Here is a 14,439-nt window from a genome sequence, read left to right as displayed (position 1 = left end):
AGGAAAGCAGACTGCTGATGACTCACAACTCAGCACACTTGTTAGTTCCTGTGTACTGACACCAAATTGTGTTCCAAAAGAGAAGCCTTTACAAAGGATCAAAACCTGGCCCTAGGATGTGGTTCATGTTCTAAGCTTTCCAACATGGTGCTAAATTAACTGCATTTGGTTCCAGGTGGGTTAATGACTAATAGCTGGAGAGGTGATTTCAGGCAGAAATTGTCTCAATTCTCACTTTCTGTCACTTCAGAAGTTTTCCCTGAGTTTGTTTCCAACCCCATCTTCGTCCTCCACCTCCTTCTCTGGCCCCAGTTTTCAGGGTTGCAGCTCTTGGAAAAAGCATTTGCAGGATGGCCCAGCTATGCACGCTGGCCCTTTCTAGTTGCTTCTCCTGAACTGGGACTCAAGGACTTCTCCTCTATTCAAAATAGCAGAGCAATGAAAGTGCAGGAAGCCCAGAGGAAAGAAAGGTGGAGGGAGTCTGGATCAGTGGTGATAACAAGAAATGAATCCATGAGAATGTCCTAATTCACGGTTGCTCTTCAGCTTCTCTTGTTTCCACAACCTAGTCTTGCTAAGTCAGTTCTTCCTTATCACTCGCTATACCCCATGCTCACAGTGACTGCTGACTTTCTCTATTCACCACAGAATGTGACCCTCCCCTCCCAAAGGCTCTCCAGGAGCTTCAGATTTAAACCAAGCTGACGCTGATCACAAACATTTGTAGGGCACATCTCAGTTTCTGGAGAGCTGAAACAAGACTTCATTCAATCCTCCCAATAATTCTTGAGATATTATTATTTCTGTTTTACCACCGACGAGACTGAGGCCCCGTGAGATTAGGTGGTTAACCTGAGTCGCACCATAGCAAGTGTACCCTCTGACCCCTGCATTCTTTCTTGCTACCACGTGGCCTCAAAGCCTCTACAAAGAGTTCAGCCTTTCTTCTCCTGATGCCTGATATTTTCTATTTTTGTTTCTGAGCCTTCTCTCCCTTGCTTATTCCATACCTTTGATCCTTAACCTCCCTTCTCCAGCACACACACTGTCACACACACACACACACACACACACACACACACATCTCAGTGCACTTATCTAACACCTTCTTCATATAGTCATCTAACTTCCTTCTCAAAGCAGTCTTCCAGGTTACAGCATAGTACTCTAGTGCAGCCTCAGACTGCCCGTGGCAACTCCCAACCATTTTTCAAACACAAAATAAGAAAATCATACTTCCTTAGTTATTTTTAATTATACTGCACCATTTCCTCTGGAATCTGTCATCTGTCCCTGGAAAACAGAGATTCCATATGTCTAAATCATTCTGCCCAGTGCCTAGCAAAGAAGCAAAGATAAGTGCAGGCTATCACCATGCCTGTTCTCTGATCAAACTGATGGTGACAGGAATGTTCACGTGATGGCAATGATCCCATTCACTTTAATCTGTACCTCCTTTTAAAAGCTAGAGTCATCAGTGGCTCAAAGACTTCAAATCAGTGCACCTGAAAGTGCTAAGGAACGTGTAAAGGGCTGGCTCTATAAAGGCGAAGTGGTGGTAACAAAAAAAAAAAAAAGAGAGAAAAATGGCAAACACTCATACAGGGAGTGAAAACTCAAGGAATTAGGACTGTGTAGCAGAAATGTAGAAAAAGGACGGAACTTGGAGTCAGACAGGCCTGGATTAGAATCCTTGTTTGGTCACATTCTAACTGTTTGATCCTGGACAAGTTGCTTAACTTCTCTGAGCCTTCATTCCCTAAGCTTAGAAAGATGTCAAAAAGCTCATCTCAGAGGGCTCCCCTGAACATGAACCTGTAAGGCGTTTGGCCCATGGCGGTACCCTGTAAATGTCACTTCCCTTCTCTTTCCCCTTCTGAAAGAAGGATCCATAATAATAAGAATTTTCAATAGCACCCAAAGGGTCGGTCCCATCTGTAATCAATGCATTTTAAGAGGCTCACCTGAAAGTTCTCACTTTTAGATGTTTTCTAATCTCTCAGGAATGTGCACATTCCTTGCAGTCCCCAGCTTCAAAGGGAATGTGTATGTTAGGGAATAACTGTGCCCAATCCCTCTCATCCATAAAAATATACACACTAACAAGACCTCACATCTTTAAAGGGTGAGACTCAGAGTTGGACATCCCTTGTCTGTACTCCCAAAGCTGCACGGCTTCTAGAGCTTTAATCCACAGTATTGTATTATCTGTTTAAGCATCTGCATCTCCCCTAGGCAGCTAGAGCCATGAAGCAAAGTCCATATATTATTCCTCTTTGCATTGCTGCCTAGCATGCAGCATGCCATACATGTCATGTTTATTAGAATGAACTGAATCATCTATCTTCTGGGTCTGCAATGCTTTAGCATATAGACTACACTTTCTAATTCTCCCAAAGACATTTTCCAGAGCCTTGGAAATTTTAAGCATACAATACATATTGCCTTTGTCCTTTTAGATTGAACTGTTTATAAGCTTTTTTTTTTTCGTCTTTTGAAAGCCAAAACCTAACTACAAAAGAAGGGGTAAATGATTTCAGAGAAGCACCTGGCACTATGTTTTTTCTTTATTGCCATAACCTTGGGCAACCCCCACCCCACCCAACATTCAATGCTCAGGGACACCTTGCGTAAGGCACATGCAGGGTGTGCTTGGCAGGGGCCTGGAGGGCTCCGTGCTTAGTAACTCTGTTGTGAGGATAACCACAGGCTGTGGGAGGTAGCAGCTCTGCCTGCCTCAGGTAACAAAATTGATGGTGATGACTAAGTTACAGTAGACGGATCTCTCAATCTCTGAGAAGTTCCACCTCTGTTCTGACACATCTCTTTCTTTTTTCCTCCCAGAGGAAACAGAAACAAGCTCAGGCAAGGACCCTAAGGAGAGAACCCTTTTTCATTGTTTAACTTGTTTATTACCAGACTCTCATTAAGAAACTGTGGGCCACAATTACTGAAAACACAAGCTAAAGACACATTTAGAACAATATTTAAGTGACAGATTCACAGTCAGTTGTTAAGGGGAAGTCAAGAAGTTGCAGGCAACTTCCTGAACTTGAAGGCAGATTTCATGAAGGACAAATACCATGCTCTCCCTGAAAGGAATGGTCTTTGAAACAGGTATTCTGCTCTACCTTAACAACCCTGCCCCCTTGCACCAATAACTGACATCTAGCAAAGCTTCAATTTTCTCATCTTTTTAATGGAAATAAAATATTCATCCTACAGAGTTGTTTATAAAGATCAGATGAGATTGTGTATACTAACCACTTAGCCAATGGGAGGCAAAGCCCAGGCCCCATAGATGCTTCCAACTATTCCTATGTCTCCCAAGTGCTAAGGCCAAGTGTCAGCCGGCACTAACCCTCAGGCATGGCATTTTTTACCTCTCTGATTCCTGGGGCACTTGAGTGTACCACTCCTGAGCTGGTGCAATCCTATCAACTCATAGATGAGGAAACCAAAGCAAAACCTCACATGGCTCACCACTGCCTGTAGGCAAAGTCCCAGTGCCATGAGAGGTAAGCCCATTTGAGTGGTTTTTTAGATAGTCACTGGTGTCTCAGTGCAGCCAGAATACCTGGCTGGATGGATCCTTTTAATCATATCACCTATATACCATATACCAAAGAATTTTATTGATTTGATAACTAGAGTTCTAAAGAATAGAAAGTATTCTCTAGAGAATAAGACTAGCTCATTCTATGTTAATTGCACTGAAAGTAAAGATAATGGTGGTGCTTGGCAGTAGGAATAATCGTAATTAAGCACTTACTATGTGCCAGGCATCAGGCTGAGCAGTAAATATGTCTTATGTCTTCTTTCACATAGTAAGTCCAACTGCTTGAATACTCCCTTACACTCAGTCCCCAAGACTTGCAAAAATTTGTCACAAATAGATCACTTCAATCTCTCTGTAGAATCTGTGTGCTCATCTACTGTGCCCAGAGCAAATCCTTTCTAAATTCTGGATGTGCTGTGTGTGATGTTAGTGGTCGGTTAAGAGACAGGTATCTCCAGAAATAAAACACGAAAGGCAGAGGTTAATTGATGATTCTCTCAATCTGGAGCCAAGCCATTTGATAATGACTTACAATTATTATATTTCATATTGCTCAATCATCTCTAGAAGATGGATTGCAGGGTGTGGTGGGAGAGGTGCCTTCCAGTCCTTTCCAATAAAATGTTACTGTGTTATCACAAAACAAGAAGTTCTCTAAGGTAAGGGAGTTAGGAATGCTGGCTTCCTGTGGATAGATGCCAAGTGGAGAAAATAAACAGATAAGAGTTCCCACGGGATACGGATGCCCTAAAAAAGTGTTTCCTATCATATTGCCAAGGTGATGCCAGCTGCTTACAACATCAATTCAGGGGGACAGGAAGGAGGGAGACAGAGTAGTGGCTGGAGAGTGGATGAAGTAGAAAATTTGTAAAAAGCCAATTCCAATTTTGTTAATAGGTTATAAATTCCTACAACCAAGAGGTAAGTAGCAGCCCTGATTCTTAAACAAAATAAAGTCTAGTCAACTTGACAATTAAATGGAGCCCAGGGTGCTGTTCCCTACAATTTCACAGGTGGCTGGGAGTTACAGAATGCTGGAGCAAGACAGATTCTTAGAGATATTCAGTCCAGAGATCACAACTGGCACCCACAGACATTGTCTTCTTAGGTTTTCCAAGGATTAGTCTAGATGGCATTTTAACATTGTAATTAATTGCCAACATTTTAAAATTTTGAAGACTTCACATAAAAATTCAGATCTCTAGTATCTCTTTTTAAAATGAGAAAATATGCAAACAGTGAACCTACATTTTCACCTAGTAACCATTCAGCCTCTCATAGATGGTCCCAGTGTCCCCATGGTTCCCAAGGCCGAGGCCAAATATCAGCCAGCACTAATCCTGAGTCATGGCATGGTGTTACCTGGCTGAATCCTGCAGGCACTTGAGTGTGTGTCCTCTGAGCTAGGAGAATCCTGTTATCTTATAGACAAGGAAACCTAGGCAAAAACTCACATGGCTCACTCGGCAAAGTTCCAACGCCATGACAGCAAGGCCATTCGCAGATGGTCCCAACTGACATCTCTTGCCAGTTTTCAGAAGGAATCCTATGATCCAGTGCATCAGACTGATTGTTATGCCCAGTCAAGGCCTTGTTCCCTTCCTCTCAAATGTCCTGCCCTGCTATCAAACTCCTGTTCATCCTTTCAGCCCCAGATTAGTTGTTCCCCCTAACTCCTCTCAGGCAGTGAAGTATCCACACAGCATTTATGTACCCACTTCTGCAGTATGCCTTACAGTCCTGTGGGGGACGTTCAATATTAAAATCCTCTTTCTCATGTCACCAGTACTTCGCACTATGCCATGACACATCACAAGCTCTGAATAAATCTGGGATTCAGGGAAGGGTAAATACATTGTCCTCAAATATATGGGTAATTAGTCCAGGCGCTATGGCTCATGCCTGTAATCCCAGCACTTTGGGAGGCCGAGGCGGGTGGATCACTTGAGGCCAGAAATTCGAGACCAGCCTGGCCAACATGGTGAAAACCCATCTCTCTCTCTCTCTCTATATATATATGTAATTAATTATAACATAGTTGGGGAGAAAACGAGTTAAAAACAGACGGGGAGCCTGGTGCAGTGGCTCACACCTGCAATCTCAGCACTTGGGGAGGCCAAGATGGGCAGATCGCTTGAGCCCAGGAGTTTAAAACCAGCCTGAGCAACATGGGGAGACCCCATCTCTACAAAAATTAGCTGGGTGTGGTGGCATGAGCCTGTAGTCCCAGCTACTCAGGAGGCTAAGGTGGGTGGATGGCTTGAGCCCAGGAGGTCAAGGCTATGGTGAGCCTAGATCATGCCACTGCACTCTAGCCTGGGTGACAGAACCAGACCATGTTACAAAAAAAAAAAAAAAAAAAGCCAACAACAAAAACAGACTGGGTCCACAGTGAACACCCAGACTGATGAACCATCAAGTGAGTGATGCTGAAACCTTCATCTCAATGACAAATTCAATTCCTACCAGGCCAAGCCTTATTCCAGAAGTAGGGATTGCCTGAACAATGTGGCTTATGAGGTGTCAAAAGAACCCCAGAGGTCCTAAATATCTTCCCCACCAGCCTGCCAAGGTGCTTAAAGACCACTCTATAAATGTATCTGCATTAAGACCTTTTCTGTTAAAATACAACATTCCTTTTCTCCCTCCTTCCTAAGAGCCAGTACATTAGGCAATTCTCAGGGGTTAGCACAGCTTCAGGTAATTTATCAACTATTTTTTATATCTGATGCATTTCACCTAGACTATTTGCATAAGCTGTGATAGAGTTAAATAAAGGTAAATTTCCAGGAGAAGAGGATGGGCCTGAATGTCTGAGGTAAGAGATGGAGAGTAGGCAGTATAGCACAGTAGTTAAGTGTGAGACCTTATGATCTGGGCCCAAATCCAGTTTCGCTGCTGGCTAGGTGAGTGACCTTGGCTAGTCACTTACCTTCCATGCCTCCATTTCTTCATTTAGATAGAAAATGGTGTTACTCAGGAAGGGGAACATCACACACTGGGGCCTGTTGTGGGGTCAGGGGAGAGGGGAGGGATAGCATTAGGAGATATACCTAATGTTAAATGAGTTAATGGGTGCAGCACACTAACATGGCACATGTATACATATGTAACAAACCTGCACGTTGTGCACATGTACCCTAAAACTTAAAGTATAATAAAAAAAATAAATAAAATTTAAAAAAAAAGAAAATGGTGTTACCAAGATGACCTGCTTCAATGGGGCATCTGAGAATTAAATCAATATATAGAAGGCACTTAAAGTGATGCCCAACCTATGTGAACCCTATATAATGTGTTAATTTCTGACATTATTAGAGGGGATGACATGAGATTTGGCCCTGAAAGGAGCTGCTCTGGCTTTACTACTTGCTGCCTCCTTTCCCAATTTACTGAGAAGCAGGCAAGGTCCCGAGAGGATGAGCAGCGTCCCCAAGGCCACAGGCTACTGACGGCAGAGCCAGGACTTCCTATCCAGGGCTCCCCACACGCGGAACTTCTCGAGGAGGAAGAGGGGAAGGGGTCGTGGGAGGCCAGGAGAAACCCAGAGTCAGCTTTACCATGTGTCCCTTCTGGGGATAATGGAATCCAGGCCCTTCGGGGCTTTTCCCCAGAGTTGGCTCCACGTCCCGCGCTCGGGTGCGCTTGGTGTCCACGCAAACGCCATCCTCCGAACATCCCCCCGCCCACACACACACATACACAAACAGCCCCACACCCTTGCGCCGGACGCACCCTCTACGTCTGGCACAGCACGGCAACTCGCTGCCCCGCTGGGAGGACTAGTCAACAGGGGGGCGGACGGGAAAAGTGACACAACTGGGCCGCGGCGCCCTCCGCGCCAGCCTCCCACGCAGCGCAGGGCGGACTTCGGCCCTCAGAGGGGTGAGGACTGGGACCGAACTGCCCGGGTCTACCCCGCCGCCCGCAACGCTCCGGGGTCCCGCGCGGAGGGAGGCCTGGGCGCGGGCGGCCGCGGCGCACTTTTCAGGAACGCGGCGGCCGCAAGGCTGCCAGGCCCGGTCGCAGGACAGCCGCCGCCGCCGCCGCCGCCGCCGCCGCCACCGCCACCGCCACCGCCCCCCGAAGCTAGATGACGGAGTCTTGAAAGACTTTCACCAAATATGGGCCGGGGCTGGAAACGTCCTGCGCCGCGCGCCGCCGGAAACCTCGAGTCTTGGCAACCGCGGTGACTGTGGGCGCGCGGGCGGGGTGGCCGGCAGGGGGCGGCGGTAGCAGCCGGGCAGGCGCGTCCGGATGCCGCGCGTCCGGATGCCTCGCGTCCCGCACCCTCCCGCGGTGCGGACCCTCTCCGCTCCCTCCGCAGGGGTCCCGGAGCCGACCGCCCTCTCCGCGCGTCGGCCACCCAGTTCCTGCCGCAGCCACCAGGATCCTGGCTTCCTGGGGCTCTCCTGGCTGTCAAGCCAAGGGGATGGGGGCGGGGAAATGGTAGAGGAGAGAAATGGGATGGTACGGGGGCGCCACCTTAAAGCCGGTCTTTTGCAGACACCATTAAGTTCTGTTCATTAAGGTGGCTTTGAAGAGTGGAGTTGTGAGATTGGGTGTGCAGGCGAGGATCTATGAAGACACACATACACACCCCTAATACAGGCACTCCGGTCGTCCAGGGCAGTGGTTCTCAGGGTGTGATCTCCGGACCAGCAGCATCACCATCACCTGGGGACTTGTTAGAAATGTAACTAATCAGAAACTCTGGGGTGGGAACCCAGAGAACCATTCATTAACTAGCCCTCCAGGCGACTCGGATGCACGCTAGTCTGAGAGCCTTCCTAGGGCTAGGAAACTGGAGTCGCCAGATTTACCGTTATTATTCTCGGTTGCCGCCAGACAGTGAGCCCTTCATTAGGTAACCTAAAATTCCCTGGCAGCAGCGGTTGAGAGACGTCCCCATCTCTCAGCCCGAAGCCAGGAGCTGCAGAAGACAAGTAGCCCCTTCTCCGTGGATTGCAATCCAAGGCAGCCCAAGGAAACAAGGCAGTCCGTTATTTCCTCCTGGGGCACCCGTATGGGGAGGGTGAAGGAGAAACTAGCAAAAGAGCCATACAGAATTAGCACCCGAAGCAACACTTACCCGTAAACATTTGCACATTTCGCCTCCTGTCCGTCAACTTGGACTGATCTGCGGCTCCCAGCGGAGGCGGCGAGAAGGCGACCGGAGGCTGGGGTTTCTGGACGGTTTTTGGGCAGGACTTGAGGAGCCGCTGTTTCTCTTGCCTAATGTCGTCGATTACTAGCAGGCGCAACAGCACATGGTATATGGAGAGGCTGTGCACATAGGTTACTCTAGTGTCTCCCGCTCCCACACCTCCTGGCCCTGTTGCTCCAGCTTCCCACCCCCATCCCACAACACACCCCCTGCTTTAAATGGGCAGCTGACGGTAAGGTTCTCTAAATTTCTCCTCTGGGGCAAACTCATCCTCAAGATTCCCCAGTTGAAGTCCAGAAACAAACCCACACACCCTTGTTAAAAAAACTTTAATGTGATTTTAAAGGAATCTCTGGAATGGCGTGTGTTTGAACGCAGTGCGGCAGACTGGATCTCTGCCGTCCCCCATCCCCAACCTCCAATTAAGGTATATACGGCCAGTTGGATGATCCACTGTGCTTTTATTTTAAATCATGATGGACAGATTGCGTGAAAAACAAGGAATTCCAAAGAATTTCCTGCTCTGGGAAGAGAAGTTAAATCTATATTTAACAACATTTGAAGCTGTCAAGAATGCTTTGTGGTTGGATAACAGAGGCAGAAAAATGTTAAAAACGCAGGCTACTGCTATACCCAAATATGGAAATATTGTTACGTCTGGTGTCTGATTCACCATCTGGAAATACTTACAACCATGAAGTCAAATAGAAAAGACGCCACAACAGAAGCCAGGAACCCTCCTCTCCATTCTCTCTCTACCATTTCCCTCTGTTCAACCAGTACTGTCCCTACACCCCTCCTCCCCCCTCCCACCCCCCAGTCACTTCATTAAGAAGGAAACAATAATGAAATGATAAGGCAGGAAAAACAGTGTTTTGTAAATAATAATTGATGTATTAACCTGTGTACGTGTTGGGCCCACACTTTCCTCACTGTATTTGCATAACACCTGACAATCCATTGTCTTGAAAAGTCTCCCACCCCTAACCCTCCAACAGAGCTTTAGAGATCCCACTCCCTCTAGCAAATGCTGCTTCCATTTATGAAAGGGCACTTTGGAATGAATGAAACTGAACTCCTTCCTGCAAGAGTTCTCTTCACTGGAGTGTGTTTTCATCCTGACAGATTCTCATTGTGCTTACCAGGAAAGTCAGCATTAGCACTAAGGGCCTTTTCAAGCAAGACTGCTAAATTATGAAGTCTGAACAGCCTTAAACATTAAAAAGGATAAGTAGTTATCCTAGAGCATATGAGTCTCACATGATAATTTTTATTAAAATTATGCAAAAAGTTTTTGAAACTTGCAGGGAAAGTTTATCAATCACACTAATGGTATTGGTGATGTTCAAGTAAATTGTCTTGTGGTGGAGTCTTCTACTGAGTGTGTTGCAGGTAGAACAAGATCTTAAAATCTGCTGACATTTTTACTGCAAAATATTACATCCTAAATCTCTTTGCTGTACTTGGAGAGAAGGGCATTGCAATTCATTTAAAATGGGAGGCTTCCAGTGGTCCCTAGGAAAGGAGTTAAAAACCCCACAAAACGTCCAGCTTGAAGGAGTCTGCTTTTCCCAGAGATTCATAGGGCACAATGGTCCTGGAATCTGGTTTGACCTTGCGGTCTTTGCAGGTGATGATTTCAGGCCACTCCACGGTGGTCCCCTGCACTTCTGGCTGGCTGCTTGGTTAGCATAGCCTCCTGCCCGCGGAGGGAGGCGGGAAGGGCTTACCCCGTCTCCTGCATCCGTGAGGAAGTATAAGTCAGCCTGCCGGAGAACTCCCCGCGTTCGTTTCCTCTCGGACTTCCAACCCAGGCAGTGGGCTGGAACTAAAGTGGGAACCTCCAACAACAAACAAGTACAACATACCCAAAAGAGGGAAGGGCTGGAGGAGTGGGGGAGACCTCTGCCTGGGAATTTGCCAGACGATGGGGAAGTTTCCCCCCGCCCCCCCCCCCGCCTTTTCATTCATAAATGCCACTGTGGGTATTAATTTGCAATTCACTGAACTTTGCTAATAAACATCATGCCAAAACTTTGGGACTTGTTCCGAACACGCCTCTTTGAAGTCCACAAATATTCCTGGCTCAGAGACACACTCCTCTTCCCCGTTCTACTCTTTCAACAGATAACTTGCCTCTCACCTTCGCTGTAAACAAGCAAACAGCTCACTGCCTTCCCGGGTGAGGGCTTCAGTGGCTGCCCGGTCAACTCGCATCACCAAACAAAACGACTTTTGTTCCTCCCTCTCAGGTCCTCCCACCCACCCAGTCCAGGCAAAGTTCTGAACTGGCCCCCCTCGCCCCTCACGACCCTCCAACTACCATCACCACCATCACGCCCCAAAGAACCCTTCCCAACATAAGTCGTAATTTAAGGTGGAAAAAACGAACTGTTTTCTTGACGGGTCTGGGACACACACACACACACACACACACACACACACACACACACACCGAACTGTTTTCTTGACGGGTCTGGGAGACAGACACACACACACAGACACACACAGACACACACACACACAGAGACACACACACACACACACAAAGGTGCAATGGAGCCAGGGGAGGCGCTTGGCAGCAGCCCGCGCCAACCAGCATTCCTGAGATGTTTGAGAATTCTGGAACGCGCAGACAGAGCCGACGTCACTGCAACACGCGGCGCCTCCGCCGGCCCGTATAAAAGGCGGGCTCCGGGGCGCCTGGGCAGACCGCGAGCGAGAGCGCCCCCGAGCAGCGCCCGCGCCCTCCGCGCCTTCTCCGCCGGGACCTCGAGCGAAAGACGCCCGCCCGCCGCCCAGCCCTCGCCTCCCTGCCCACCGGGCCCACCGCGCCGCCACCCCGACCCCGCTGCGCACGGCCTGTCCGCTGCACACCAGCTTGTTGGCGTCTTCGTCGCCGCGCTCGCCCCGGGCTACTCCTGCGCGCCACAATGAGCTCCCGCATCGCCAGGGCGCTCGCCTTAGTCGTCACCCTTCTCCACTTGACCAGGCTGGTGAGTTGGACTCTCCTTTTGCCACCTATTCCCCGTCCGCTCTCCAGCCCCTTCCCCTGGTCCCAGATTGCCCACGGCAGGAAAAGTTAAAAAGTTCGCGATCGTTTGCGGGTAGCCGTTTCTTTAAGCACTCTCCCCCTCCCACCGAAGACGTGTCGGGACCTCTTGGTGGGAGCAGCCTTCCGAGGTGGCCGGGCTGGACGAGATCAGAGGCTCCCCGTCGACAGGGTCGGAGACCCCCGTCCCTCCCTGCGGCAGCCGCGGCGCCCCTCCTGCGCACCGCGCCGAGTCTCACGCGTATCTTCTCCCCCTTCCAGGCGCTCTCCACCTGCCCCGCTGCCTGCCACTGCCCCCTGGAGGCGCCCAAGTGCGCGCCGGGAGTCGGGCTGGTCCGGGACGGCTGCGGCTGCTGTAAGGTCTGCGCCAAGCAGCTCAACGAGGACTGCAGCAAAACGCAGCCCTGCGACCACACCAAGGGGCTGGAATGCAACTTCGGCGCCAGCTCCACCGCTCTGAAGGGGATCTGCAGAGGTAAGATGCTTGTGGTTTGGCCCCTTTAAAAAAAAATACTAGTCCCCATAGTCCAGAAGTTTAGTAATTCTGAGACCATGTATGGTGATGCTTTGTTGTTGGTAGCTTGGCAGAAAGGCACATGATTTCAGCAGTCTGGAATGCAATTCAGTGTGTCTGGGCCCAACGAAAGCGCATACGGAAAAGTGATTCCTGACTAACTTATTGTTCTGGTCTGGAGTCTCCGGGGAATTGTAGGGAACTTTACCATAAATTGAATTTAACAGCAGAAAATATGTATGAGTTTCAGGCGGTGGTTTGGAATCTTAACTTTATCCCCTTCTACCTTTCTCTTTTGGTGATCTTTGCAGCTCAGTCAGAGGGCAGACCCTGTGAATATAACTCCAGAATCTACCAAAACGGGGAAAGTTTCCAGCCCAACTGTAAACATCAGTGCACATGTATTGATGGCGCCGTGGGCTGCATTCCTCTGTGTCCCCAAGAACTATCTCTCCCCAACTTGGGCTGTCCCAACCCTCGGCTGGTCAAAGTTAGCGGGCAGTGCTGCGAGGAGTGGGTCTGTGACGAGGATAGTATCAAGGACCCCATGGAGGACCAGGACGGCCTCCTTGGCAAGGAGCTGGGATTCGATGCCTCCGAGGTGGAGTTGACGAGAAACAACGAATTGATTGCAGTTGGAAAAGGCAGCTCACTGAAGCGGCTCCCTGGTAAGTGGAGACTGAGCACTTCAGACACTGTACTGAGATGCATTTCTGGTCTAAATCTTTGTAGAAATGAGTACTTGAGCCTGTTTGTGTCGGTATGCCTCTGAGAAGTCTTCCCTCTTATTTGTCTCTAGTTTTTGGAATGGAGCCTCGCATCCTATACAACCCTTTACAAGGCCAGAAATGTATTGTTCAAACAACTTCATGGTCCCAGTGCTCAAAGACCTGTGGAACTGGTATCTCCACACGAGTTACCAATGACAACCCTGAGTGCCGCCTTGTGAAAGAAACCCGGATTTGTGAGGTGCGGCCTTGTGGACAGCCAGTGTACAGCAGCCTGAAAGTAAGTTCCTTCAGGGACGTGTAGACTGTTGCCTGGCAGGTGGGTGGGATGTGAACATCTTTTTGAAGAAAGAGAAATATCACCCCTAACTTTCCTTCTCTCCTTTCTCTTACAGAAGGGCAAGAAATGCAGCAAGACCAAGAAATCCCCCGAACCAGTCAGGTTTACTTACGCTGGATGTTTGAGTGTGAAGAAATACCGGCCCAAGTACTGCGGTTCCTGCGTGGACGGCCGATGCTGCACGCCCCAGCTGACCAGGACTGTGAAGATGCGGTTCCGCTGCGAAGATGGGGAGACATTTTCCAAGAACGTCATGATGATCCAGTCCTGCAAATGCAACTACAACTGCCCGCATGCCAATGAAGCAGCGTTTCCCTTCTACAGGCTGTTCAATGACATTCACAAATTTAGGGACTAAATGCTACCTGGGTTTTCAGGGCACACCTAGACAAACAAGGGAGAAGAGTGTCAGAATCAGAATCATGGAGAAAATGGGCGGGGGTGGTGTGGGTGATGGGACTCATTGTAGAAAGGAAGCCTTGCTCATTCTTGAGGAGCATTAAGGTATTTCGAAACTGCCAAGGTTGCTGGTGCGGATGGACACTAATGCAGCCACGATTGGAGAATACTTTGCTTCATAGTATTGGAGCACATGTTACTGCTTCATTTTGGAGCTTGTGGAGTTGATGACTTTCTGTTTTCTGTTTGTAAATTATTTGCTAAGCATATTTTCTCTAGGCTTTTTTCCTTTTGGGGTTCTACAGTCGTAAAAGAGATAATAAGATTAGTTGGACAGTTTAAAGCTTTTATTCGTCCTTTGACAAAAGTAAATGGGAGGGCATTCCATCCCTTCCTGAAGGGGGACACTCCATGAGTGTCTGTGAGAGGCAGCTATCTGCACTCTAAACTGCAAACAGAAATCAGGTGTTTTAAGACTGAATGTTTTATTTATCAAAATGTAGCTTTTGGGGAGGGAGGGGAAATGTAATACTGGAATAATTTGTAAATGATTTTAATTTTATATTCAGTGAAAAGATTTTATTTATGGAATTAACCATTTAATAAAGAAATATTTACCTAATATCTGAGTGTATGCCATTCGGTATTTTTAGAGGTGCTCCAAAGTCATTAGGAACAAC

The 14,439-nt window shown here is 48.3% G+C and overlaps 2 protein-coding genes across 4 annotated transcripts in view; one reads left to right on the top strand and one right to left on the bottom strand.

Moving 5' to 3' along the window:
• Positions 1 to 9,028, bottom strand: part of DDAH1 (dimethylarginine dimethylaminohydrolase 1) — a 260,786-nt gene extending 251,758 nt beyond the window's left edge. The window contains exon 1 of one of the 3 annotated variants that reach the window (XM_054667664.1): positions 8,652 to 9,028. In XM_054667664.1, coding sequence (XP_054523639.1) covers positions 8,652 to 8,669 — 18 coding nt within the window. In that variant the 5' untranslated portion in view covers positions 8,670 to 9,028. The remainder of the gene's footprint in view (positions 1 to 8,651) is intronic. The other 2 variants (XM_063800036.1, XM_009424459.4) reach the window with 2 other exon arrangements.
• Positions 9,029 to 11,435: 2,407 nt separating this feature from the next.
• Positions 11,436 to 14,381, top strand: CCN1 (cellular communication network factor 1). Its single transcript, NM_001098553.1, is given in 5 exon segments — positions 11,436 to 11,722; positions 12,040 to 12,253; positions 12,604 to 12,960; positions 13,092 to 13,300; positions 13,416 to 14,381. Coding segments are annotated over 5 exon segments (1,146 nt in total). The 5' UTR covers positions 11,436 to 11,659; the 3' UTR covers positions 13,719 to 14,381.
• The last annotated feature ends 58 nt before the right edge of the window (positions 14,382 to 14,439 follow it).

The sequence above is a fragment of the Pan troglodytes genome, chromosome 1 (assembly GCF_028858775.2).
Source record: "Pan troglodytes isolate AG18354 chromosome 1, NHGRI_mPanTro3-v2.0_pri, whole genome shotgun sequence".
Taxonomy (NCBI): domain Eukaryota; kingdom Metazoa; phylum Chordata; class Mammalia; order Primates; family Hominidae; genus Pan; species Pan troglodytes.
Note: the sequence above shows the minus strand (reverse complement) of the source record. Positions and strands in the feature narration are given on the sequence as shown.